The 26,624-nt window shown below is 32.5% G+C and overlaps 2 protein-coding genes across 2 annotated transcripts in view; one reads left to right on the forward strand and one right to left on the reverse strand.

Annotated features, from left to right (window-relative positions):
- Positions 1 to 617: 617 nt before the first annotated feature.
- Positions 618 to 25,361, reverse strand: LOC143200234 (synapsin). Its single transcript, XM_076410629.1, has 11 exons — positions 25,247 to 25,361; positions 19,339 to 19,445; positions 16,933 to 17,054; positions 14,762 to 14,788; positions 14,186 to 14,319; positions 11,265 to 11,380; positions 8,849 to 8,941; positions 5,526 to 5,655; positions 5,300 to 5,460; positions 4,981 to 5,236; positions 618 to 924 (listed from the first exon to the last, which is right to left on the reverse strand). Exons 1-11 carry the CDS (start codon positions 25,359 to 25,361, stop codon positions 755 to 757), a joined length of 1,431 nt encoding a protein of 476 aa, XP_076266744.1. The 3' UTR covers positions 618 to 754.
- LOC143199819 (metalloproteinase inhibitor 3) overlaps positions 20,089 to 26,624 on the forward strand; it is a 106,540-nt gene continuing 100,004 nt past the window's right edge. Inside the window, exon 1 of the mRNA XM_076409943.1 lies at positions 20,089 to 20,225. The gene's annotated coding sequence lies outside the window, so the exon portion shown is untranslated. The remainder of the gene's footprint in view (positions 20,226 to 26,624) is intronic.

Raw genomic sequence — 26,624 nt, forward strand, 5'->3', positions numbered from 1 at the left:
TTAGAATGACCCTTAATAGCTTTCATAAAAGATTTACGCTAGTTTTAGTTCAATTTAAAAGTATATCAAACGGAACTGACTTATGTTTTTCGTTGCACATACAAAGCAAAAGTAGAAATAATCTCGATTAACCAGCAACAACGCATAGAGCTTAATAATATTGTCCTTTTTATTTAAAACGTTAAACCTTACTAGTACAAACAGTCAAAACAAAATATTTCTCCCATATATATTGATATTCTCAACAGACATCGAACCTTAAATATAATATCTAACTACGGTTAAGTACATTAACAAGTTGGTGACCATTTGCCTTGAACTCGTTTTTGAGATTTATGTTTCGGCATCGCAACAAACCTGAATTTTCGATAGTACTATTTGGGTTACGTGTGGTTCTTTGATTGTTATGAGATCGATTATCGTAAATTGTTCAAAAAGTGAAAAAGTGATGTTCAGGAAAATGGCACCAGAGCCAGAGGCAGTGTATAACAGTTTATCCACGTAATTATATTGTATTTTTTATATTTCGGTATTGCTTAGCATTATAAAGTTATTCCAAGCGAATCTGGCAAGATTTACCATCATTTTTATTGAATATCTTCCACGTAAATCGTAAAACGAAAAAGTCTCCATTATCAATACAATAGAAACGCTACGGTCGTCAACTCTAACGAGGTTTGTTCTTTGTGTGTTCGTCCTGAAGAGCGCTGGTCTTTTGTTATGTTACAGCAAATCGTTTCGACGGCGGGTCAGTTTACATGTCGCCGAAGATGCCGGCGAATGTTTTCCTTAGGTTTTTCATGGTGTCTTCGGTATCTTCGGTGATGGAAGTTTGCTGACTGCCCTGACGTTGGAAGGGTCGTGGTGGAGGATCTGGGAGCCTGCCGGTACTAGGGGCACTGCTCACGGTACTGGATTGTGAGGCTATTGAAGATAAATTATGTATTAATTAGATATTATGAAAGCCGTCTTATTTTAGTTATAAGATGAATGTAACAGGTCAATTGAAAAGTCTCCGGCCTGATACATAGATCGCGCTACTAGAATTAAATTCATATGTTTTTAGTTAGCCCTAACCCCCAAAAGATGCGTGTATAAATTTGACAGCTGTCGAATCATTAGTTTGTGAATAATAGCATTTTGAGTAAAGCAACTTTTCAAAAAAAATTCATTTAAAAGTATAAAAAGTAATTTCGCGTGTTGATAAAATATTGCTTTTTGAAGGGAAAAAATACAGTTGAAGCAAAGATTTGGCTTGCTGCCGAGTTTCCGGACACTGCCCCAGGAAAATCAACCATCAAGGATTGGTATGCTAAATTTAGAGGTGATAAAATGAGCACCGAAGACAGAGAACACAGTGGACGCCCAAAAGAAGCTGTTACCGACGAAAACATTAAAAAGATCCTCAAAATGATTTTGAATGACCGTAAATTGAAATTGAATGAAATAACAGACACACAAAGATATCAACTGAACGTGTAAATCATATCATTCACGAATATTTGAGTATGAAAAAGCTCTGTGCAAAGTGGGTACCGCACGAGCTCACTTTTGACCAAAAACAACGACAAGTTGATGATTCGGAGCTGTGTTTGAAGATGATCAAGTGTAATAAACCCGAGTTTTTGCATCGATATGTAACAATGGATGAAACATGGGTCCATCATTTCACTCCGAAGTCCAATGGACACTCATCCGAGTGGACTGCAACTGAAACTGCAAACGCAACAGTTGGCTGCCAAGGCTATGGAGTCTGTATTTTGGGATGCGCATGGAATAATTGTCATTGACTACCTTGAAAAAGGAAGGACCATCAATAGCGACTATTACATAGCGTTATTGGACCGTTTTAAGGACGAAATCGCCGAAAAATGGCCGCATTTGTTGAAAAAGAAAATGATGTTTCACCAAGACGATGCACCGTGTCAAAAATCCATGAATTGGGCTTCGAATTGCTTCCTCATCCATCATATTCTGCAGATCTGCCCCCAGCAACTATTTCCTGTTCTCAGATCTCAAAAGAATGCCCGCTGGGAAGAAATTTTCGTCGAATGAAAAGGTGATTGCCGAAACTGAGGCCTATTTTGAAGCAAAGAACAAATCTACTACAAAATGGTACTTCAAAAATGGTATCGAAAAGTGGGAGGGTCGCTATAATCAGTATATCACCCTCAAAGGGAATTATGTTGAATAAAAAAAACTAATTTTGCTAAAAAAATGGGTTTTACTATGGTAGGCCGGGGACTTGTCAATTGTCCTGTTAATATATTCAATAAAAATAAAGTCCTTCCTAGATTGAAGGACTTATGTCTCTCCCACATAAGTCCTTCAATCTATTGCCAAGGAATTGGGAGAGGCAAGTTCTTCACCACCAAAATAGCTCACCATACACATGAATAAGCTGGATCTTACAGGCCTACTTCGCTGCTACCTGTGATATTAAAATTTTTTGAGAAACTGCTGTTAAAAAGTATTAAATCATTTATTGAAATACCAGTTTGGATTTCGAAATGTACAGAGTAACAGCGGTTGTTGAAAAGGCATTCCAAGAAAAAAATACTGCCCTGCAATATTCCCACTGCGATATTGCTACCGCGGAATTACTCTCGACTACTGAAATTATATCTTTTCGAAAGAAAATTTAGAGTCTCGTATGAAGGGGCATTCTCAAACCTGTTTTAGCTGGAATTCATCAAATTAGTATCACTGCTGACATTCGAACAATAAAGGAACAACAAAGGGACTTGGAACAATTGCCGATTTGCATTACTGTGAAATGATAAAAGTCGAATTTATGATAGACGCCCAACTCGTCTACTAGAATCAGCTTAATACCTTAGCATAAATTTCGGTGGAAGGTTAAATTAAAAACATTATGTTAGATAAAAAGCAGAGCAGATTAGACTCAAAGCCAAGCCACTGTGCTGGTTAGTCGGAAGATACTCTTAACTTGATACTCTAAACTCAAAGAGTTTGGTCTATCAGGTAATCAAATTGTTAAATAATCGTAAGCAAATACTGGACCTACGGGGTGCAAATATGGGGTTACACTAAATCATTCAACCAACTAGTAATACAACGCAGCCAAAACACAATTCTACGATTAATTACCAATGCTTATCTCCATGTAACCAATAAAGGGCTGAAAGATGACCTCGAAATCAAACGGATATACGAATTGATTCAAAATTTTCCTTTAAATTGTGAAATAAGCTTGCTAAATTACAGCCACGTGGAAGTTACTGAATACGTGAAGTACTACGTGAAGTTACTGGACAACAAGCAAGAAATCAGATGATGGAAGCGAACCAAACCACACGAACTTGTTTAATATATAAGTGTATACTTAACTTTAACTTAAGTAGTTTAGTTTAATTGTAATTTGATAAATACATACTCCTGTGTTAATACAACAGTACTAATAACATTAATTTAGGAACTAAGGTTATCTTAAGCATATCTAATATAATATCTAATTAATACAAAAATATATGCAGGAACAGTGGGTAATCTCTTGGTACCATATCTGAACTATATCGTAGACGCTTAAGAATAACCGAATCAATAGGTTAGACGATCATTTTTTAAAGACAACATTATAATAATTCTACATATTTATTTTACTCAAAATAAAAGTTATTTTTGTAAAAAATATGTATTTTGATGAAAAATTGACGTTTGAAATAGTGTCATTTTAAATGCGCGCTAAAAGGTCTCAAATCTGTGCCTGACATAGTTGTTTTGGTCACACTAGATGGTTTGTTTGAGTACAGGCCGTATTCGTACATTATTTTAATAATTTTTAGTGTTATAATTAGGCATTGTAATGTGATATCGGTGATATTATGGTTCCTAATGTAATTAATTATACATCGACAAAAATTCGAAACAAGTTGTGTATTTTCGGTTCAACAAATTTTTTAAAGAAATGTGGTTAGATCTTGCAGGATGAGAACCAGCTGGTATAGTTTGAACATCAGTAATTTATTCGTAGCGATAAGACTATTCTAATGTATGCCCTTATTATTTTAAGAACATTTAATTACATCTCAATTGCAATATCAAAGTAATATCGATAAATAACACTATTGATGACACTGCACGTTTGAGGATAAGCCTCGTCTTTATTGTGTATAAGCGTCTCTAAAAATGATGTACTTATTTCAGTTACCAATCATATGGAAAATTCATTTTAATATAATGTGATGAGCTTGGTAGTACAAGTGTGAATCAAGTTAATATGCATTTCTTCAAGATTCTAATGCCAACCCTAACATACAGAATAAAATGGATTTCTAACTGAAATGCTGATCGCTACTGATATTCTTAAAACACAAAGAAAAATATTAAATAAATTCAAACCTCCAACAAGTGTCAATTAAGTTCTATCATGGCTAGAGTACAGAAAGCCAATATAAAATATCTGATTTCTTGTACATCGAATTGCTCGATGGGTTATGTTTCACCAGGTGAAGGGTAACATATTTGATTCGACAATGTGATTTTATCAAGTTCTTAGAGCCCGCTAGATGATGTATGAAAGTGAAATAAAAGAAACTAAGCAGATCTGGTTTATGAACTCATAGGAGAACTTAATATGATAAAGCATTTCGAAATATTGCTAGTTCACTTGCTTATATGTTTGTAGTGCCATTATTAAAATAAATTTTCATATTAAAATTTGTTCATTTTATTTACCCAAATGTTACCAGGCAATTTGCAGATGGGCAATATGTATAGAATCAAGTGGCCAATACATTGAATAAATACATTATTCTGTTTTCTTGCACATTATGTAGTTTTCTTTTCGAAAAAATTCGTAATCACTTTCTGGTACAACTCGTACAAGGAATTCAAAAAGGATTAAAGACAATGGTTCTTCAACACCTGAAGAATATTGGGAGATCGCCGAACCTTACTGACCTGCTGATACTTCTCTTTATTCTTGTTCCCCATAAGCATTTTGGATTTTTTTATTACCTTGACTGTCTCGTCTGCCAACGCTACTCATTGATGGATGGTCTGAGGCACTGGGTGGAGGGGTTTCGGAATGGGTCAGGCTGCTAATGCTACTCAGGATACCTCTAGGACCCACCGGTGGTGGTACTGGTTCTTCTCCGCCTGGTGGAGTCCTTGGTCTACATATGGCTTGCATCCTGGCCACCACTAGGTCAGCGATGTGTCTTCTATCCTCTTCCTGCGAATCTCCCAACAGCGTTAGAGCACTATCATTGACCTAGAATGATCGACACCCACAAATTATTCTCTCCTGACTGTTATGAAATATAGAACGACATACTTCGATTATGTACTCTCGGCCATCTTTACCCACGACCACCTCTAAAGCGCAGATGTCCAATCCACCGAAGAGGTCGGACACTTCGTCCACCCAGGTTTTGTATCTCTCGGGCATTGAGATCTGTTCCAACATGGCTGAGCCAGTGTTCGTCTTCCAGCAACCTGAAATATAGATTGAGAGTAAAATATAAATATTTTCTTAGTACAAACGAACAAAGCGCGCTTACCAGAAATGGACTTCCTCATGAAAGCTTTATAATTAGTTCCGATTTTCTGGACATGAATGTCATACTTCGAGTCAATGTAAGGTTCTACGGTGCAATAAGTGTTTGCTACTGCTACAACGCTGGCCATATCCTACAAAAATAAAAGTAAATGTAGTTAATCATTTTGTAACCAAGTGTTTATATAATACAGTACTCAGGTACCTTTAAGGGAATGATGCACCACAATTTTTGAAATAAAATGGGTCTGTTCTTTTATTGTATTAATGGTATTAATCAATTATATTAAACGGTACAAAAAAGGACCACTACTTTCAATTTAACTAACTCTTTAGTAGTGCTTTTTCAACAAGAAACAACAACAAGAAAGCTAAGAACTTTAATATTCTAGTTTTATGATATATAGTCACTACATAGTATAAAACAAAGTCGCCTTTTCTGTCCCTATATCCCTATGTGCGCTTAAATCTTTAAAACTACGCAACGGATTTTGATGCGGTTTTTTTCAATAGATAGAGTGATTCAAGAGGAAGGTTTAAATGTATAATACATGCATAATATACTAAGGTAACATTGCTAATTTTAAAAGTTTCTAACGTGATGTCGTAAATTAACCTATTTTTTAGGCTTATTTAGCAATTATCAAAAACGCTGCCTAACCCTACGAGTTAGATCAAATTAATGTACTACAGTATTGTACATCATAAAAAGGTCTACAAAAAAGTCCGCGATGGTATATGTTTATCTTTTAGGGATAACCCACATTAACCATTTTTATTGTTTACTTTTTACGTGAGAAAATGGCTTATTTACGAAGCTATTTTAAGCAATACGGCATTAATCCTTATCGAATTAAGTACCTTAAATACAGTGTGCAATTAATATAGATCAATATGGTTCCTTACAGCATGTAAATTAAACAAATATTTTCGGATATATTACAGATTTAAAATTTGCGTTTAAAAATGTGTAATGTAATAAAAATTGTATGAATTTAGATATTCCAAAGATAGCAGGAAATCTTCATAGTAAGTATAGGAGAAGAGGAATTGTTTTACTCCAAATTTAATGCGTGCAGGCCAAGGGCAGTAATGAATGAACCAAAAATACTGAATCGATTTTAATCATGTTTTCATTGAGTGACATAGGCATATATATTTTATGCCCGTGCAAAGTCGGAGCGGGCCGCTATGTTTTTATATACAACGTTCATATTTTTTCTGTAGTGTATTTAATTTAGTATCAGCATTACACCCGTGCGAAGCCGGGGCGGGTCGCTAGTTACATTATAAGAGTAAGAATTAGTCATGTTGCATTCTTGCAAAATAAACCCTTTAATCCGGACGGTCCTTTCGTATCTGATTGTGCTTTTTTATTGGTGTACAGAGGAGAGCGAAGTGAAGGTTTTTTTCTATTAAAAATTATTTTATTGTACGAAAATAAATGGTGACTTTTGAATGGAGGTACAAAATGACAGTAAAATGCCTTGGTCGTACAAGAACTCCTTATGAGCATCCATTCTAAACTAACCTGATAGATTTCACAGCTACGCATTGTCATTTACGAGAGTGGTGTTTAGGAAGATTTTTGTGTTAATTTTGTAGCGACCTTGAGGCACGTCGAATATTACATCGTGGAATAACGGTCTACAAAATAGCCAGGCGGGCGGGGTGCTAGCAGCGACAACTGGAATAGGATAACGGATGGCTGGCAACCCCAAGACGTTTATCTGAGATCTTATTGAAAGGTATTTCGATCATTCATTATCTGACCACCGTTCAATTTACACGTGCCACCATCGATTGCTCAACCCTCGTCTCCAGGTAACACCGCTGCCATCCGTTTTATCTATTTTGTATTTTCCACATTTTTATATTACTTCAAAAATAACGGTCACATAATGTAAACACCACCATGTTTCATTTCGTTTCACCTCCATTCACCGAGCCATATAAAATTTACCCTAAAATTTTATGTTTACAAAGATTTCTTGAGGTAATATAATTATTAATTATTTTATAGAGAAAATTAGCCGCAGACAATGCGAAAATAAGTGTATAATGCATGGATTATAACATTAATTTTGTAGATTGCTATAGAACAAGAGGATATTTATATTAAATAATATAAGAACAGAAGTTGTTTGGAGATTATGGTAAAGGCTGTAATGAAAAGAATATTTCTATGTTTTTTTTGCCTATTTGTTATAATTCTTATAACTTCCTGATTTTGCAGATATATCGAAAGATTAACAAAAAGTAGGTGTTTATACGAAATGTCATGAATTTTTAGGAAAGCGTTAATATAAGAAGTGGTTAAAGTGGGAAGTGGGTGGACTAAATTGTTAATATGTCTTGAAGGTTTAATTTATTTATTTCGGTTACATGTACCTATTCGGAGCATATAGATAATGGAGAAATATTGAAATTATTGAATACGAACAATATAAATAAAATATTAAACAAATATTCGAATCATTCCTATATTCTGGATAACTACAGATGTACCTATGCACACCAATCTTAAAGAATATAGCTATACTTGCAATATAGCATTTTGCAAATAAGTAAAGAAGTTGCATTAACATTTACACAGTATATTTAATTCTGATATTTTATTTCAAATTTGCCTGAATGCTGTAAAACTGTACAGATTACTGTACTTATCTTTTGTTGGTTCTGTTCTGTCGTGGGCTCTGATAATTGTTCTATCCTAATAGTTATCAGTATTTGGTTGTACAATATCCAAAATCATTTTTAACACTTTCAAATCAGGTCATTTAACGAATCTAATAATTTTTCATCTGCTACCCTTGTGTTCCTCTTCAGTGTATTTAATTTTAAGTGATTATTCAACCCATTCTTACTTTTACTATAATCGTCACACTAGTTCTGTTTTCATATTACTTAATATATGTTAAATATTCCCTTGTTTCATAGCAATCTACAACATTATAAAGTGCTTGCAATCGCTTGGTAATGCAAAGTCAAAGCTATTCCTTCTGATTATTTAAATTTTAAAATTTAAGGTATTATAATTGTACTAATAACGGCTGTTTTAAAATATAAAATCTAACTGAATTCTGTACTCAACTTTTTATTGTTATTGTCGCTTGACTCATGTATGTAACAATTTTAATTATTGTTACCAAAGGTCTATATGTCTTTGTCTTCGCTTTTATTACTTTTTACTTATTATTGAGGTGCCGTTCGTTTTCAGATTCACTCTTTAGAGGGATTATTCTCCGCTTAGAAGAATGGAAAGAATGGTCTTTGGGAATCCAGGTTATTTATTAGGCCGAGTTCTAACAACAACAAAATAATTACCTGAAAATCGCTGAGGTTATCCACTTTTACTTTTCCCAAGCCGCCATGAGCATGGCCTATCTTGATTACTACAGGGAATCGAGTAGCCGTAATCTGAAACAAACAATCATACATCAACAGATTACATAACTATATTTAGTAATGAAATTGATAAGATTTTTGTATATGCGCCGTTGAAAATTCTAAATAGGATGCACATAAATATAAAAATGTGTCGAAAAAATATCTGTTAGAACAGATAATATTTTGCAACTGAGAAATTTTTCCTAAACGGACCTTTGAAATGAAATTGATTTTAAATTGGGCCTGTACTTATTTTGTTCATGTAGACAGAGATACTTATTTATTGGACTTAAATTTTCTTTTTCTTTAAAGGTGTTTTATTTTCGAAGAGAACAACGATTTTCTGTTCAATTTTGTTTTAAATTTAATACCTTTTATCAAAATTGGTTTTTGTTTGAACGGCAATAAAATATTTTTAAATTTGATAACAATAGGCATGATAACAGTAATGAACAACTACTAAAATATTGTAATAAGCAGGTTGACTAATTTTGAAAAAATATTTTATTACAATGATGTATTTACTTTGCTCCAAAAAGAAATAACTGCAAACAGAAGTTTTTTAAAGAAACAATTTTTTTATAACATATTTATTACTACTGTTCGACTAAGACGAGTGCGAAAATACATCAATATGTATTCCTAAATTATAAAATTATAATAACTTATGGCTATAGTTTACACTAAACGTATACACTTTATATAAGTTCATATGGTTTGGTTCGCTTCAATCTCCTGACATCCTGCGCGCTGTCCAGCAGTTGTATTGCTTCCACGTTAGTATGATTTAGTAATTTTCTTTCGTGTTTCAACGCGAAATCTTGGATAACTTCGCAAATCCATTTGATTTCCAGGTCATCGTGCAGTTCTTCGTTGGTTACGTAGCGATAGGCATTGGTAATCAATCGAAGAACCTTGTTTTGACAGCGTTGTATGACTAGTTGATTTGACTTTTTAGTGCAACCCCATATTTGCACCCCATAGGTCCAAATTGGTTTTATAATTGTCTTAATGATCAACCTCTTTGATTTTAGATCAAGTTGAGAGTATCTTCCGACTAACCGGTATAGTTGTTTTATTTTGGTTCTAATGTGTTTTGCTTTTTGTCTAACATGATGTTTCTAATTTAATCTACCGTCAAGATGGATTCCAAGGTATTTAGCTGATTCTGCTTGAGGAATAGGGTATCCATTGAGTGATATAATTAAGTTTTTATTATTTCTCCGCAATACAAAATTAACGTGGACAGAATGTTGAATTTTCCAATCTTTCGTCCATTTGTAAATTTTGTTGACTGCCACTTGTACTTTTTCTATTGCCCTAGGCAGAGATATGTCGTTTGCCATAATAATTGTGTCGTCAGAAAAGGTTCCAAGTAGTGTTTCTTTTGTTGTTGGAATATCAGCAGTATAGAGCAGATATAAGAGAGGTCCTAAGATGCTACTCCAGCAAAGTAATATACATATATATATATATATATATATATATATATATATATATATATATATATATATATATAGCTTATTGCAAAGTTATGTGGAGATACATTAATAGTTGACAAAAGCGATGCATGTTAGGCAGAGCAATTTCACAAGGAGGCTGCAAGCATGTTATTATATTTCGATTAATTATCTTGTTATCTTGAACGTAAACAACATATATGTTAATTATATGACGCTAGTTGACAAATGAACGTATTACTACAGTCTTACTATAACTTACGGTCTTGTTGTTCTTGCAACAATAAACAAATTAAAATTAAATTAAAATAATTAAGTGTAACACTAATCAATCTTCTCATTGTTTGCTTGTTGTTCAGTAACTGTATAGCGTCCATATTGATATTGATTCTATAGTGATTTAGTAACCTTATTTCATGTTTTAAGGTCAAATCTTGGATACCTCAGTAGATCCATTTTATTTTGAGGTTATCGTGCAGTCCTCTCCATGATAATAATTCCAAGTACTTTTTTTCGATAATGTTGATGTTTTAATACAACCGTACATTTGTACAGCATGTTCAAACAGGCTTTGTAACTAACTAACTAATGATAAACCAATATCTCTAGGTCTATTTAGGAGTATTGCGCAACATAAATCGTATTGATGTCTCCCGAATACCGGTCAACGTTTTAGCCCAATTTTTTAAAAATATATTTCTCTCCTTTTTACCTACTCGGGTTTATTTGGAATGGATCTACAATTTAACGTGGGCTTCAAACCACGGTCTTCGGCCTACCGACTGGCGAGTGAACAACTTTGCCCAGCCTGGTTACCGGCGTGACTGGGATGACTATTCCTTATCAGATTTTGCACTCTTATCTAAAGACAATCACAAGTGTTAAATAATTACAAACATAACGACCTTGCCCCCACAGGATTTAAATCCGCGACTATCGCAACAGCAAGAGCACTGTGCTATCGCCTTTACCACTGCGCGACGAAGACGACCTGGCACAAATTTAAATCCTGTATTAGAAAACCTTTTTTTTAAGTACATTTGAATGATAAACATTTTTGAATGCTTTAACAGAATAGTTTAACAAAACTTGATCATCATGACCATAGAATATCTATTTTCATTTTATTTTTGAAAATCTAAATTTGTGGACTTTTCTAATACAGGCTGCTTTATATTATAATGGAAAGAAACAACTGCGTCCCAATTACTAACGAAATCAATTATTTTTTAAAATACTCATGTATACCATTGTATATATCAAGATATCGTGGACGCCACAGTTTATCAGTACTGACCCGACCATAGTGAAAATTCCTAAGGACCTAGTGCCAATAATTAAATCTTGATATTCGTTTTAGTTACATTTACACTGGTGTGTGAAAAATGTCTAAGAGCTCTTTAGGTTTTGTGACATAATCTTCATTTTTTTGAGTGTGTTGAATCTGAAAATTGATTCCAATTTGTAAGCATACACTAAAACCTATTCTTTTTCCCAGCGGGGCTCCTCTTTGTAAATTTGCGTTTGTGGGGATAATATGGAAGGACTCTCTGAAGCGCCCAACAATAGCCTGATATCACTGAAATACTTCATTTCCTTTGGCATTTCACCTTGGCTCTTTACTCACACTTCCAAAATTTTCCGCAAAGTAGTAGAGGTGGGAGTGAAAAAAAATGTATTTTTATACTCATCAGGTAACCCGAAGTATTATTATGATTGTTTCATGGTTTTGGGTATCTATGATTGCGTAAGAATTTCTCTAAGGCCGTCTTAAAAGCAATTCACCCTTCTATTCGAGGACTCGTCAAGATTGTCATGAATTCTGAGTCCGAAATCTTCAGCTTTGCTCGTGAAAACTTTGAATCTATATATTTAAAGTAAGGTTTGTAAAGTGATTTTGTAAATTAATCCCGATTTTATATCCTGTGGTATTAAAAAAACTTAAAGTGAAGGTATCAATGCTTCCTCGAGAACGTCCTTTGCGCCAGTTTTAAGCTCAGACAGTGGCCAAATCTATTTACTCCAATTATTCTCTCGGTCTCTGCTATCTCATAGAGATAAAAAAGCAAGGAAATTTTGTTTGTTCTGTTTGTTCCACGGGCAAAATTTATAAAATTTTAAAATCGCCGCACAACTGCCAACCAAGGTCTTCATATTTTAACTTGGGAAGTACCAATTAATTCTTATGGGTTTCTTTAAGGTGTACGGAGCAGAAAGACCCTAAAAGCCTCTTTTGACGAATTTATGAGAATACTACATTATGCTGTATCGTATTGGATCTTAAATTAATCCATCAAATCTTCAATACTAGTCAATTTCTTTGTCAATTTTTGTTCTCAATCTATGAAAATACAAAGAAATACTAAAACAGCTTTTTTTTGTTATAAGCTTGTGTCTGAAAATTGATTTTTGACGCTTGTCGTCTTAACTTTTGTGCTTATATTAATTATTTAGGTTAAAAAAGGCATGTCGCACATTGAAAACCAAAAATACCTCTGAAATGTATCGGGACCAAGCCAAATATCGCGTAATTGACCTATTTACGTCGTATAACAAAATAATATCCGTCACTAATAACATGAAATATATTTTTTTAATTTATGTAAATTAAAGTCGTTAAAGTAGTTCTAATTTTGACACAGTAATAACTAATACTTCAAGATTTCAAAACGTTTTAAGTCACTTAACACATTAATACAAACATATTTGTAGATCTAAATCATTGAAAATGTTAATAATGTCAGAACCTAAACATATTTGATTCTAATTTGTTTTGCTATTATCTCTTTCGATAATCTAAAAATATAGCCACAGGAACCATTTCCTATGTAAGGTTAATGTTTAATATAAAATGGTATATTACTACCTATTAAGATCAACTCAAATATTGTAATACATTCTTATGACAGGCGTTTTACTTTTAGCTAAATATATATTACGCAATGGAAACACCTCGCGGTGGTCAAATTTAAATTATTTTTATATTGGGTCAATTTTTTTACATATTTTACAGTTTTTTACCAACTATGGGTTTATCTGGACTAGACCTACTATTTAACGTGGGCTCCGAATCACGGTCCACGGCATTAGGCCTACCGACTGGCGAGAGACCAACTTAGAAATCATCCCAGAAGACATCCGGTCTTACCCAGCCCGGTTACTGGCGTGACTGGGATCATTTTCTTTATCCGATTTTACATTCTTGCCTAGGACAATCACAAATATTAAACAATCACAAACATAAAGTTACGATCTTGCCTTTACCACTGCCCCACCAAACCGGCTGGGGTCAAAATTTAATGGCGACTGTAGAGCTTCTAATGTCTTCTTTTTATTTTAAAGTGTTAAAGCACTGTATACTGTAAACTAAAGAAGGAGTGAACAATATAGTACGTTCAAAATAGTAAACACCTAACATATACAGGATGTTTCTTTGTTAATAAGGTATTGAACCACCATTTGCTTTTAAAACAGCTGATTTCTTTCGTGGAATAGTTGTTCCATAATTATACTACAGATCAAAAATTAATAAGACAAACATCATAAACTGACGGAAAAGATCACAAGAAGTGGATCGACAAAGACTGTAATTAAGGAATGTTTTGTAATACCTAAGTTAAGTTTTGGAGCAACCGTGTTAAAGAGCGAACTATTTCAAACTGTTACTAGGCAATTATAAATGAATTGTTTAATTGCATTTTATAAATAGAACTGAAAAATAATTCATGGTAGATCAGGTGACTGAACAATATAGCCGCAGAGCATTAAGTCTTTCTCCTTATCACTTATTCAATCCACTTAAATTGATACGTACGTATGTACGTACGTACGCAAAGAATTGCTACAATAAACGTGTAGGTCGATGATGATAAGAATCTGGATATGTGGCAAGAAGCATTGTCTACAATAATAATATACGTTAGGTTTGAATGAACTCTATCAGACATACTGAAAAAGAAATTGACAAATGGTGGAATAGTGTTACATAGTTTGGATAAATAATAATGAGAATTAACGAGACAAGGTGACAACTGTGGAAACAACTAAAGGTAGCTATATAATTAATATATAGGATAACTGTATGATACTGTATATATATATATACATATATATATATATATATATATATATATATATATATATATATATAGATATACATATATATATATGAAGAAATATTTATTGAAGGAATTGTTTTGCCTATAATGTAAATGCATTAGGGAGAATGCGTTGGTTAAATCTAGATTTATCAACAAAATTTTATACAGAGCGTCACAGAAGAAATTAAAGAGAAATGCGGTGATATCAAAAAGACTTGACAAGGAAACATTGCAACGAACCAAACAAGAACTGAACATAAATGGTGCTCTCAAATGAATTTTTTTCATACCTCGGTCGAAAGTACATACTCTCGTTCCTAATAACAGGGAAGAAAGTTAAACATTTACCCCCTGCGAGAAGTACACCCGCGCCTTCTATAACGGCGGGAGGAAAGAATTTCTTATGCGTATTTATGCTCGTAACTAAGGACTATTTTTTCTGTCGCAACAAATTGTTTCCCGCTGTCATTAACGTTGCTACCTCTAACCTTAAAAATGGTCATCAATGTTGTTTCGAATGTTGTTGATAACGTATTTTCGACCGGCTATGAAGAAAAATATCGTATATCGAGAAAATTTAACTTTCGGTCGTTGTGGTGTATAACTATATATACTACATTTGGATTTACAATTGTTAATTAGGTGGATTAGACCTCCTTTTTATACTAAATAAAAAACGCGCCAATAACTCCATAATTGGTGTAGGAAATTCATAATTTAGAGACTATTGTATCTGTATAATTAACTGTAGTTTAAATCCTTCAACTATATATGTTTAGGATAAGAGTTAGGCGTTATTAGATGTGATTAGGTGTTAGGGAAGGTAAAATAATTTATATTTGAAAACATTACTTTTATTTCATAATTTTATTTTGATAACAATTTTATTATATGTTGAAGCCCAACTAATAATTCATAGTTGCTGTGGCAATATTGCGACATTTTAAAGTCATAAATTTAGGTGACGTGACTGTTTTATTCAACGGGCTATACAATAGTTGGAACGTAAACTGAGAAAAATAAACGCATTGTACTATTTACATGGAAGCATTACGGAAGTTAAGATTATTTTGTCTTTATTATACACTGTGTGTAGATACCACTTTCGCAGTCGATCCAAATAGAGACTAAATTTATAACACATCCTTTTCAAGGACATCGAATAGAGACATCAACATATGCTAAAATTTAATGATAACAAGAACAGACACGAAAACGGTTATTGTTGTGTTGGAAGTAGTCAAGTCATTAATGAGGTTTGTTCATCAAGAACAGTAGCAAAAATTGTAGTAACTGGTAATGATTAGACATTTATTTTCAACATAATATATTTTAGTAATGATTTAAATTTTATTTTATAAGTAAGATGCAGCTAGAATTTGTTGATATTGAAAATCGAAGAATGTGAAATTCATAGAAGAAGAAATTAGACAGCACTTTGCTAAGATGTAAGAACAGTATATGGTGATATTTTGAAATAATTAAATATACTAACAAAAGTAGACCTGGATCAAATAAACAAAATGTAAAACTCTCAACGCCACTTTAATGATTTAATGACAAGGAAAATAGAATGCATTATTATATAAGTGTATAAGTAAATAAATTATTATTTTGAAAAAATAATGATGATTAAAATTACCATAATCCATTCATTTTAGGCTAGTAAATGTACAATATATCAATCGAAAGCTGGAGGTAGTCAATTCCTTAATGTGGTTTGTGGATCAAGATATTAGCGATCATATTTGATCATATTTGGAGATTTTTAGGAGAATTTCGCTGTTTTCATATATAGTGGTAACTTTTTCATTTAGTTTTAACTATATTGGCTGGGTTTGATCTAAACAATTTTGGTATTTTTTATGTTTATATATACGGTTCTTGGAGATCTTGTTAATTGTTGAAATATGTAAATTTAAATATGGCGTTTTTATAAAAATAGACAGGCATATAGAAGTTATTTTTATTATTTCATTTTATTCAATAATGAAATTCAATGGTTTAAATAAAATTTGTTACTTCAAAAAAAATTTCAATGTATCATATTTGTATATATTTATTTATAAAAAATAATGACGTGTAATATGATGTTTTTATAAAAATAGAATGAGTGGAAATATATTAATTATATTTTTGTTATTTCGTTTTATTCAATACTTTTTTATTATTATATTATATATTATTATTAAAAAAGTATTATTTCGTATATATATATATATATATATATATATATATATATACATATATATATATATATATATATATATATATATATATATATACATATATATATATATATATATATATATATATATACATATATATATATATATATATATATATATATATATATATATATATATATATATATATATATATATATATATATATATATGTATATATATATATATATATATATATACATATATATATATCCATATATATATATATGTTGTACAATAAGTACAACATTGGTCCAAAAACACTAACTTTTGGTACTTCTTGTGTAACGATTTTGTTGAGCTTCTGAATAACACTGTTCTTAGTTTGCAGCAATATCAGTCTGCTGCTTTTGGCGTCCTTAGAGGATTAATTGCAGGTTTCTACCTGTAATATAATGGCCACAAGTGTTTTTCAAAACACGGATATTTTTTAGTTCATGTTTCAAAGTATTTGAAGTAACTTCAGTCCACTTGTGATGACCTTACAGCCTGAATGCTTTATTTTATGCTTATTTTAAAGACTGTTTTGATTGAGAAACGATTAACAAAGCAATGTCAAATTCTTTTACTTTCTTGGTAAGTGATTTCTTTTCTTGATAAGTAAGTTGATTCGGTTACCCAATTAGTAAAGTCGAAAAACGATCTTGTATTGTTCTCAGAATCTTATCGACTACGTCTGTTCTGAGTCTTGTGTTGCAGTGAAACTGTACGAGCTATACTAGCAATTTAATTTTGTAATATATAGTCGAGTTGGATGTTCTGTGACGATTTTTCAAAATAATTATCATAGAGCCAAGCTTATACACACAAAATACCTCATTTACTCTGTAAGTATTTAATAAAGTATTTTATAAAGTAAGGATTATTATTGTTATCAAATCAATCAACTTCATCAAAACCTTAAATAATTAATAAACCTTTAATAATTAATTAAATTTGTATTTATCACCTCTTTTTAATAATATCTGCATTATTTAATTAATTGTTATTTTTTAATCAAAATGTGCTGCCTTCAGACCAACTTTGGTTAAACGTGTTTGTGAGAAAAATTGATAGGTTTTACATTGAAATTAAAGGAAGCAAAAAGAAAATAGAAACAGGAAACAAGAAACAAAAAAAAGAAAGTCTATCCAATAAAAATTAGGTGACAAAAATTCGCTGAAACTGGACAAAAGGAAAAATCATAGGCATAGTTGAAGGAATTATATTGATACCGTTGGCCCAATACAATCAGCCCAATAGGTCTTGCAATTCAGTGATTTTGAATATTTTTGGTTTCAAGGCCATTTTATTTTAATGGCAACAAAATCTTAAAATTTTTGAGACCAGAACCATCATAAACTGTTACCATAAACGCCTAATAATACTTAAAATATATTGCACGTCATATTAAAGAAACGCTATTTTTAGGAGAGACAAAATGTATTTATAGGAAAGACCCCGATTTCTTACATATAACATATTTTTATATAAAATGTTATTATTGTGTTAGGGAACATAATAAAGAATTATTTCAAAATTCAAGATTTAAACTCGGGCCATTCTCGAATATATCTAACCATCAGGGATAAAATAATCACGGAAGTTCGAGATCAAATTATACAGCAGGATATTAATCTGAATACACCTCTTGAAACAGCGAACCAACTGTTGAAGTTGGAAGAATCAAGGAAGTTGTTAATTTTTCCACTGCCATTCAAGATACTGCTTTGAAAAGTACCCCTATTACTAAACGGAAACTGACAAAAAAAGAAAATACCTAAATGTTCCAAAATAAATTGATAAAACTGATAAAACCTTGTTTAACAACATCATTCGCTGGACTCATTTCGAAACTTTCTATGAATAGTAATTGCGTTTAACTCTGGAAAGCTACTAAGCATCTTCAAGATCCCATAGCTCAAGTAGCTTCTATTAGCAAGCATGATAGGAGGTAGGTTCGAAATATTCTACTATGTCTTAGTCCCATTAACTTTTCTGAAACGATTGCAATAGTTACTCCTAAGAAATTTTCAGAAGAAATTAAGCACCAATTTAATTTGAAAAAAATCAGTAACCTCATTAAGCTAGAGAGATTGTGAAAAGACTAAAAAAAAACATGACATGTATGTAAAATCTCTAAAAAGTCATTACGATAAAAAGCCTGGAAAAAATCTAAGTGAAGTTGAATCATTCCGGTCGATTTATTTATTTTCAGCTATGGTTAAACACCTTGAGATAATCAATTATGAAACATTCAACCGACTCAAACTTATTCTCGAGCAAAGAAAGGTGATTTTCCTGTTACCAATTTGGTTTCTGTAATACCGAGACAAGAATTGGAAAGTACGTCAAATTGCAGACGTAACTGAAAAATCTTTGGAGTGCAGAAAAAAAAGAGTGCTCTACTATGCTCTGTCGTATTTCTCGATGTTGCAGAGTATGATATGAAGGCCTTCTACATATAATAAAGTCACTTATCCCTAAGCATTTCTAATTGCTATTAAAATCTTATTTGATTACTCAATACTTCTATTTTAAACAATAAGGAACATACACTGATCTCAAACCAATATACCGTGTCTCAATGAAGTTATATTTTTTGAAGATACAGCATATTAACAGTAGCAGAAAATGTAAAGTTTAACCCGGAAACTCCAAACTTCTCTTGATAACGTGGCTATCTGAACGACAAGATGAAGAATTAAATTAAATGAAGCAAAATCTTCACCCAAAAAAACCGTGGTATGATGCTGGATGCCCAGCTCACCTGGAACAAGCATTTAAAAAGAAACCTAATATATCGATATATCGATATCTTTGTTAGCCGATATATTTCAATATTTTTTCAAAGGGAATTACATATTTTTAGTAAAGCTTTAAAGTTGGTACTTAATTTTAAAGTTATATTAAAAACCTCATTGCCTTTGAAAATATTTGGAAAATATTGATATTTTTTAGAGGCAGTATTTCAATATTTGTATTTTAAAAATATCTATAGAATTTTTCCAACATATCGATATATCCATACTTTAAAAACTATCTATATATGTTAGTTATACCTACAAAATATTATTACCTTTGTTATATATCATTATTATTTTAATATTCGTTTTTAAAATCCTCCATATACATATTTGGCGACTGGCACACCTCTGGCTTCAAAGTACGACAAAACTTATTGCTTATGTATATTATGTATTTTTATGTATAACTATTAACATATGTACGGCATATAACATTAATACGTACGGCAATTCTTATTTTTCATTATTTATATTTTGTGAACTAGTTTTTTTGAGCTAGTCTTTTCCGGTCAGACTATTAGTGTAAATGTGGAAACCACCGCTTTTACCTTAGGTGGATTAAAGTGGCCTCACCCTGTGGTGGGGGATTGATGTCATAAGCCGTCGCAGCGCGTCGCAACTGCCTCAGTCCAGTTGCGCTTCATTCTCGGTGCGAATCTTTGCCGGTTTGTGCTCGGTCGCAGTTTCAGTTTTGAACACAGTTTTTGTGTGTGTGCTTCATCTTCACCTATATTTCAGACACGGTGAGTCGATTTATGTTCTATCTATTCATTTTGCACCGAGAAAATTATTATAAGTATATTAGATATTTTTTTCGTAAAGTAGTCCTGATAAATACTAATACAGGATTAAATCAAAAAAGGACGAGAACTGAATTTTCATAGAAAATCGTATTGATTTTTGTAGGAAACACCGACACTGTTGCAGGTCGCCTGAAAGATATTGTTATTTTTAAACTAATTTTTTACTTGATTGATTTAAACGTAGCAAAGGCACTAAGTGGGGTGAATACTTTTTTCTGAGGTTTCTTCTTTAGTTTAGAATTAACGCTACTTTAAAAGAAGAGCGCGTTGCGTTATATTATTCGCTCTAGACAGTTTGGCTTGTTGCATCATCGTGTTTATTTGTGATATTTTAGCTTCAATGAAGCTCGACAAATGACAGAATTTCTTTTTATATAAATTTCTGTGTAATTTCTAAAACAAGTGTTGTTTTAATTGCTTTTCAAAAATTATATTTGTCGTCCAGCCAATCATGTCTTGCCAAATCTTAAGCCATACACTTTTTCCTATTGGGATAATTAGAGATATTAGGAGTAGATAGGGAAGTAATACGGATATTTGTTTTAAAAATAGACCATTTAACTATATTTTTTTTACATTCACATCGGTTTGTTGCCGGTCTTAGTTCAATTCACCTGTTGATCAACTTAAACACATTTCTTTTTATGGAAAGTAGTTTAATTTCTTTTACTTAACGGGCGTGTATAGATGAATTTTTCCATCGATGGCAATACTTAATACAAATAAATTTTGTAGGTATTATTGATTAATGTGTTTAACCTCAATGTATCAATTACTATTTTGAGTAGTAACATCAGTGATGGTGTAAGCCTCCAGTTCTATATTTCTATATATTTTTTTGCTTCTGTTCATTGTGTTCGACATAGTTTATCGTTTTTAAAGATTGATATATAATTAAGTTTGTTGCATGACGCCTATGAATTTTTAATTTTTATTTGTATTACAGAAAGAACACTAATTGTGGCTTAATAAACTTATGGTTGGTTTAATCAGTTTATTAATATGAGTAGTAAACACGAGAAACATATGTTAGACATTATCAATTATTGTCTCTTTTGAATATGGTGTAAGGATTAGGTATGCAGAAAAAATATCGATATTAGATGACACTATGATTTTTTAATTTTGTTGTTGTTATTGAAAGAAAATAGTTGCATAATTAACTTATGAATAGTTTTTAAATGTAATTCAATGATATTTCATTCATTTGATCTAAACAAGCACGTACGTAATGTGCCAAATATCTTGGTAAATCATTTTTTTTAGGTTCGTTAGGGATGTCAGAAGTGACCATTATAATGTTTGTTGAATATCTGTATTTTATTTACCAAGAAATAAAAGTATTTCTTACAATTTAACTCAGTTAAAAATGGGTGGGTGTGAAGCAGGTGTTTTATCTAATCTCCATCGTAATTCTCATACCTTGTCCCGTTCGAGTATTCTGTCCGACTTTCTGCAAAACTATTTCCACAGTATAAAGGTTGATTGGTACACAGTATAAAGGTAGTCTCTGAAAATAAATTGGTGCAGTTTTTTGTCCAAAAAATATTCTATAGGGACTGTGTAAAATTCCCTCATAAAGACAAAAATACTTTTTTAATAAAATAGTGTTATCTTGTTCAATCTACCAAGCAAAGCAAATTTAACACTCCATTTTGAAGTAACTACTCAATGAACTTATATATTAAATTGTATTTTAACCGTATTTCACATTATGAAAATACCTTTTCCATGGCTGATGAAACTCATTTAAATTTCCCAGAATTTCACTAACGCTAATTAGTTAAATTCTTAAGCAACATTGTATACTCCTATTTATAACAATCATTTCAGTCAAGCTTGTAACTCAAATTTCCTTGGGTAATTTGTAATGTTACTAGATTAATAAAATATAATATTTGTCGATTTCACGACAAAATCACTAATTGGATGTTATTGTGATTATCTCATCGAATTTTTTTATTGTCAAAGTAAATTGCATCCTAATATAAGTGCTAATATTCTGGAAGGACCACTTCAATTGTATATTTTGTCTAGTATTAATAAATAAGGTGTATTATTAAAACCAAGCAACGCTGGCTTCGATGAATCCAGCTGAAATAAAATTTATTTCTACTAAGCACATGGATGTGAATAAGATGCAGTACATGAATGGCTACTTGAACGTAGGTAGGTAGGCGCAATTAAATGAGATTTATTCATATTTCGTCTTTACTAAATAACGGAAAATAATATAAATAATATTTTAAATGAGGTGTTAAAAATATTAATGAAAACGGAAGAAACAAAATAAAATGTATCTCAAATTATTTAATTATATTTGTATGGTATATTTCAATTTCGAAGATACACGGATTATAGCGATCTTCCATCTTTTCGATACCATTTTTATAGTACGATTTGTTCTTTGCTTTGAAATAGGCGATAGTTTCGCCGATCACCTCTTCATTTGACGAAATTTTTTTCCCAGCGAGCATTCTTTTGAGATCTGAGAACAGGAACTAGTCGCCAGGGGCCAGATATGGAGAATACGGAGGATGAGGAACCAATTCGAAGCCCAATTCATGGATTTTTGCCAGCATTTTCATGACTTGTGACACGGTGCATTGTTCTGGTGAAGCAGCACTTTTTTTTCTTAAAATGCGGCCGTTTTCCGACGATTTCGTCCTGCAAAATTGCACCGTTTGCGTAACGCTATGTAATAGTCGCTATTGACGGTGCTTCCTTTTTCAGAGTAGTCAATGAAAATTATTCCCTGCGCATCCCAAAATGCAGAGATTGCCCAAGATGCACGCTTTGGAGCGGGTTCATCGTGTGAAGTCCCCTCGGATGACTGTTGATTGGACTTCGGTGTGAAATGGTGGAGCCATGTTTCATACATTGTCACATATCGACGCAAAACTGGAGTTTATTATGCTTGATCATCTTCAAACACTGCTACGAATCATCAACTCGTCGTTGTTTCTGGTCAAAAGTGAGCTTGCGCGGCACCTACTTTGCACAAAGCTTTCTCATACCCAAATATTCGTGAATATTATGATGTACACCTTCAGTTGATATTAAAGTATCTTCTATTTCATTCAATTTTAATTTACGGTCATTCAAAATCATTTTGTGGATTTTTTAATTAATTTTTTCGTCGATAACAACCTCTTTTGGGCGTCCACTGCGTTCACTGTCTTCAGTGCATATTTCACCACGTCCAAACTTAGCATACCAATGATGGTTGATTTTCATGTGGCAGTGTCCGCAAACTCGGCATCAAGCCAAGTTTTTTCTTCAACTGTAATTTTTCCTTCCAAAAGCAATATTTTTTTTTCACAATAACAAAAGTTGCTTCACTCAAAATGCTATAATTCACAAACTAATGATCCGACAGCTGTCAAATTTATACACGCATCTTTTGAGGGTTAGGGCTAACTAAGAAACGTATGGATTTAATTCTAATAGCGTCATCTATGTGTTAGGCCGGGGACTTTTCAATTAACCTGTTTTATATAGATTATTGAATGCGCTGGTATCCCCTTCATGGGATATAGTGTGTGTTAATATACAGTAATATATTAAATATTAAAAATAATATTGCCGAAATTTGGTTATTCTAGCATAATGATTACCCTCAATCAATTTTATAACGAAGTTATAAAATATATACCGAGGAGAGCAATAACACATTCAATATTTGGCTTCACTGACGCTTTAACTGCTCAATAAAAACTATAACAAACCTACAATTTATACTGAGTAACAAAATAATATTATCGATACATACTATCCAGTTTTTTTCACAGATACACTTTTTGTTTTTCAGTTTGTTACTTTTCTGTATCGCTTCGTATATAGTGTGTTATTAGGATCTCTAAATATATTATAAGCTAATTTTTAGGCTTAACCGCGAGGCAGTTAGCGGATATAATGCGATAAAAATAATTAGGGCCAGATGTAGTGAACAATATTAAGTACTACATTGTCGAAGCCTCTTTGAAAAAATGATGAAAATGTCGAGTAAAAATGTAAATGAAGCAGTAAAGTGCAGAAACAAACGTTGTTTTGTGTGCTATAATTAATTTGCTCAGCACTTCCTCCGAATGGTTAATAAATACCACGTTTCATTGCCTTTAGTTTCAAAGCTAGTCAGCGGATTTACACGTCTACGTAATCGTTATTATTCACATGACACGCAATACTTTAGTGTTATATACTGAAGGTTGTAATCTGACGGCTGAATTTAGTATTGCCAAATATATTCTCGTCTTTTTTCTTCATCGTACACATACTCTCCATACGCATCTTATGCAATCACGGTTTACTATCTAATCCATCACGTTTTATGTTTGTCATATCTTCGAAAAAATTCGGTTTACGATAATTTAAGAATGGGAAAATATCGATATGTATTCATTAATCAAATAAAATTAGCCATTATTTACCAAAATAATTTTTATTATTAGTGTTTAACAGAACGAATATGATCATTTTTAATATACTAGCTGATTAAAGTTGATTGTAGAATCTAGGTATTAAATACGAAAAATATTCTTAATTTGAAAGTAACAATAAAGATACTGTAGTTCGTCTGGTCGGTCGGTCGAAATGTGTGGCTGTCGATGCGACTGTTTGTCCGAACACTCACTACTATTTTTGGAAGGAATTTGCACGAGAACTAAAAACACTGTTTAAAGAAATACTTGTTTATTGCGATATTAAACGATACATGTGATAGACGGGAGGATTGACAGAATATTAGGTTAGATAAAGGAAGTACGGTAGTGCTGTGGAAGTGGTACTGTTACAAGGGGGTAGAGAACGTCGTGGTGGTCTTTTATAGCCGGGAACCGCATAGTACCAATCCATCGGCGTTGCCAACATTTGAAGTTACTGTAGGTGAATGCGTGGTGGCCTAAATGGTCGTAACGGTCGCTACATCACTCCTCTCCTAGTGGAGCTGTCGTGGAACGTACCTCTATGTGGTGCAGGTTTCGGAGTACACTCGTAGTTACGTAATGAATCGCCTAGAGACTGCTTATGACATGGGATCCCAACCTGAGCGAGGAGTTTTACGGGATTAACTGCCATCGAAGTTGCAGCAGGATGTTATTCGTCTTTTGGCGTTCCGATTTGTTTGAGGGTACCTATAAGTGTGGTGCCTTACGTGTCCCGTTTCGTTATGCAAGGGTATTCATGTGTTGATGTTATGCATGATGAGCTTCTGTGGTTTTCGTCCATTAGGATCTCGTGGGATAACGTCGACCATGTGATGTTGATGGATTCCATTCCTTGTGCTGTCCTTCCATGCACGTGTCAACCACCTGTCGAGTGGCTTATGTTGTGCTGGTTTACCTGTTAGGCAGTTTGATCACGCCGGGGTCACCAATTGTAGGAAATACTTGTTTACTGCGATATTAAACGATACATGTTGTCGACGGGAGAATTGACAGGATATTAGTTTAGGGTAAAGGAAGTACGATAGCGCTGTGGAAGTGGTACTGTTACAAGGGAGTAGAGAAAAGAAAAGAGGGCGAGACGTCGTGGTGGTCTTTTATAGCCGGGAACCGTATGGTACCAATCTTCAGGGGTGAAACTTAGAACTTGCTGTAGGTGAATGCGTGGCCGCCTAAAGGATTGTAGCGGTCGCTACAATACGTTTACAATTTGAAGTTATTGATAGCATGTTATATATCTGATGCCTGAATTTACTTCTTCTTTTGTTTTTGTACTTTTACTTCTTTTGTTCCGAGAGAGGTCATCTGAAAACATATGTTATATTTACGAATCGTTCGTATAAACTGTTCTGAGAGCAGATCCTGACAGATAAGGGTGTAATTTATAGGTTCAGGGTACGGCTCTAAAGCACATTTCTAAATGTTCGATTTTCCAATCTATTAAATCACGACAACAAATAGTTACATTTTACCACCACAATTACAATTTGTTTATTTAAATAGTGAATAACTTTTCTGTGTTCTTCAGGATTACTGCCTATATTTCCTAAGAGCTTCTCTATACTTTTTATGCTACTTGGTAACTTTTTATTGTATATATTCTAATTACAATATTCTGAATTAACTGGGTTTAATTGATTATTTCTAACTGAATTTGTAACGGTTTTTCTTGTTTTATCTTGGTCTGGATAGATTGTATTAATATAGCTCATGTGCAAATATCACTATTTTGAATTAAATTTACCGTCGTCTATGTCACTCTCTTCATACTATGATTAAAACTAAAAACTTTTCCGTAAACTTCTTTTAACATTTTTTATATCGCTTGTTATGTTAGTCCAATAAGTCATTAAGTAAATTAAAAGTTTAATTTTTAAACTCTACACATATTTCATAA

The sequence above is a fragment of the Rhynchophorus ferrugineus genome, unplaced genomic scaffold, assembly GCF_030347505.1.
Source record: "Rhynchophorus ferrugineus isolate W39M unplaced genomic scaffold, kcgeb_rfMv2 rfM7, whole genome shotgun sequence".
In the NCBI taxonomy this organism is placed as follows: Eukaryota; Metazoa; Arthropoda; class Insecta; order Coleoptera; family Curculionidae; genus Rhynchophorus; species Rhynchophorus ferrugineus.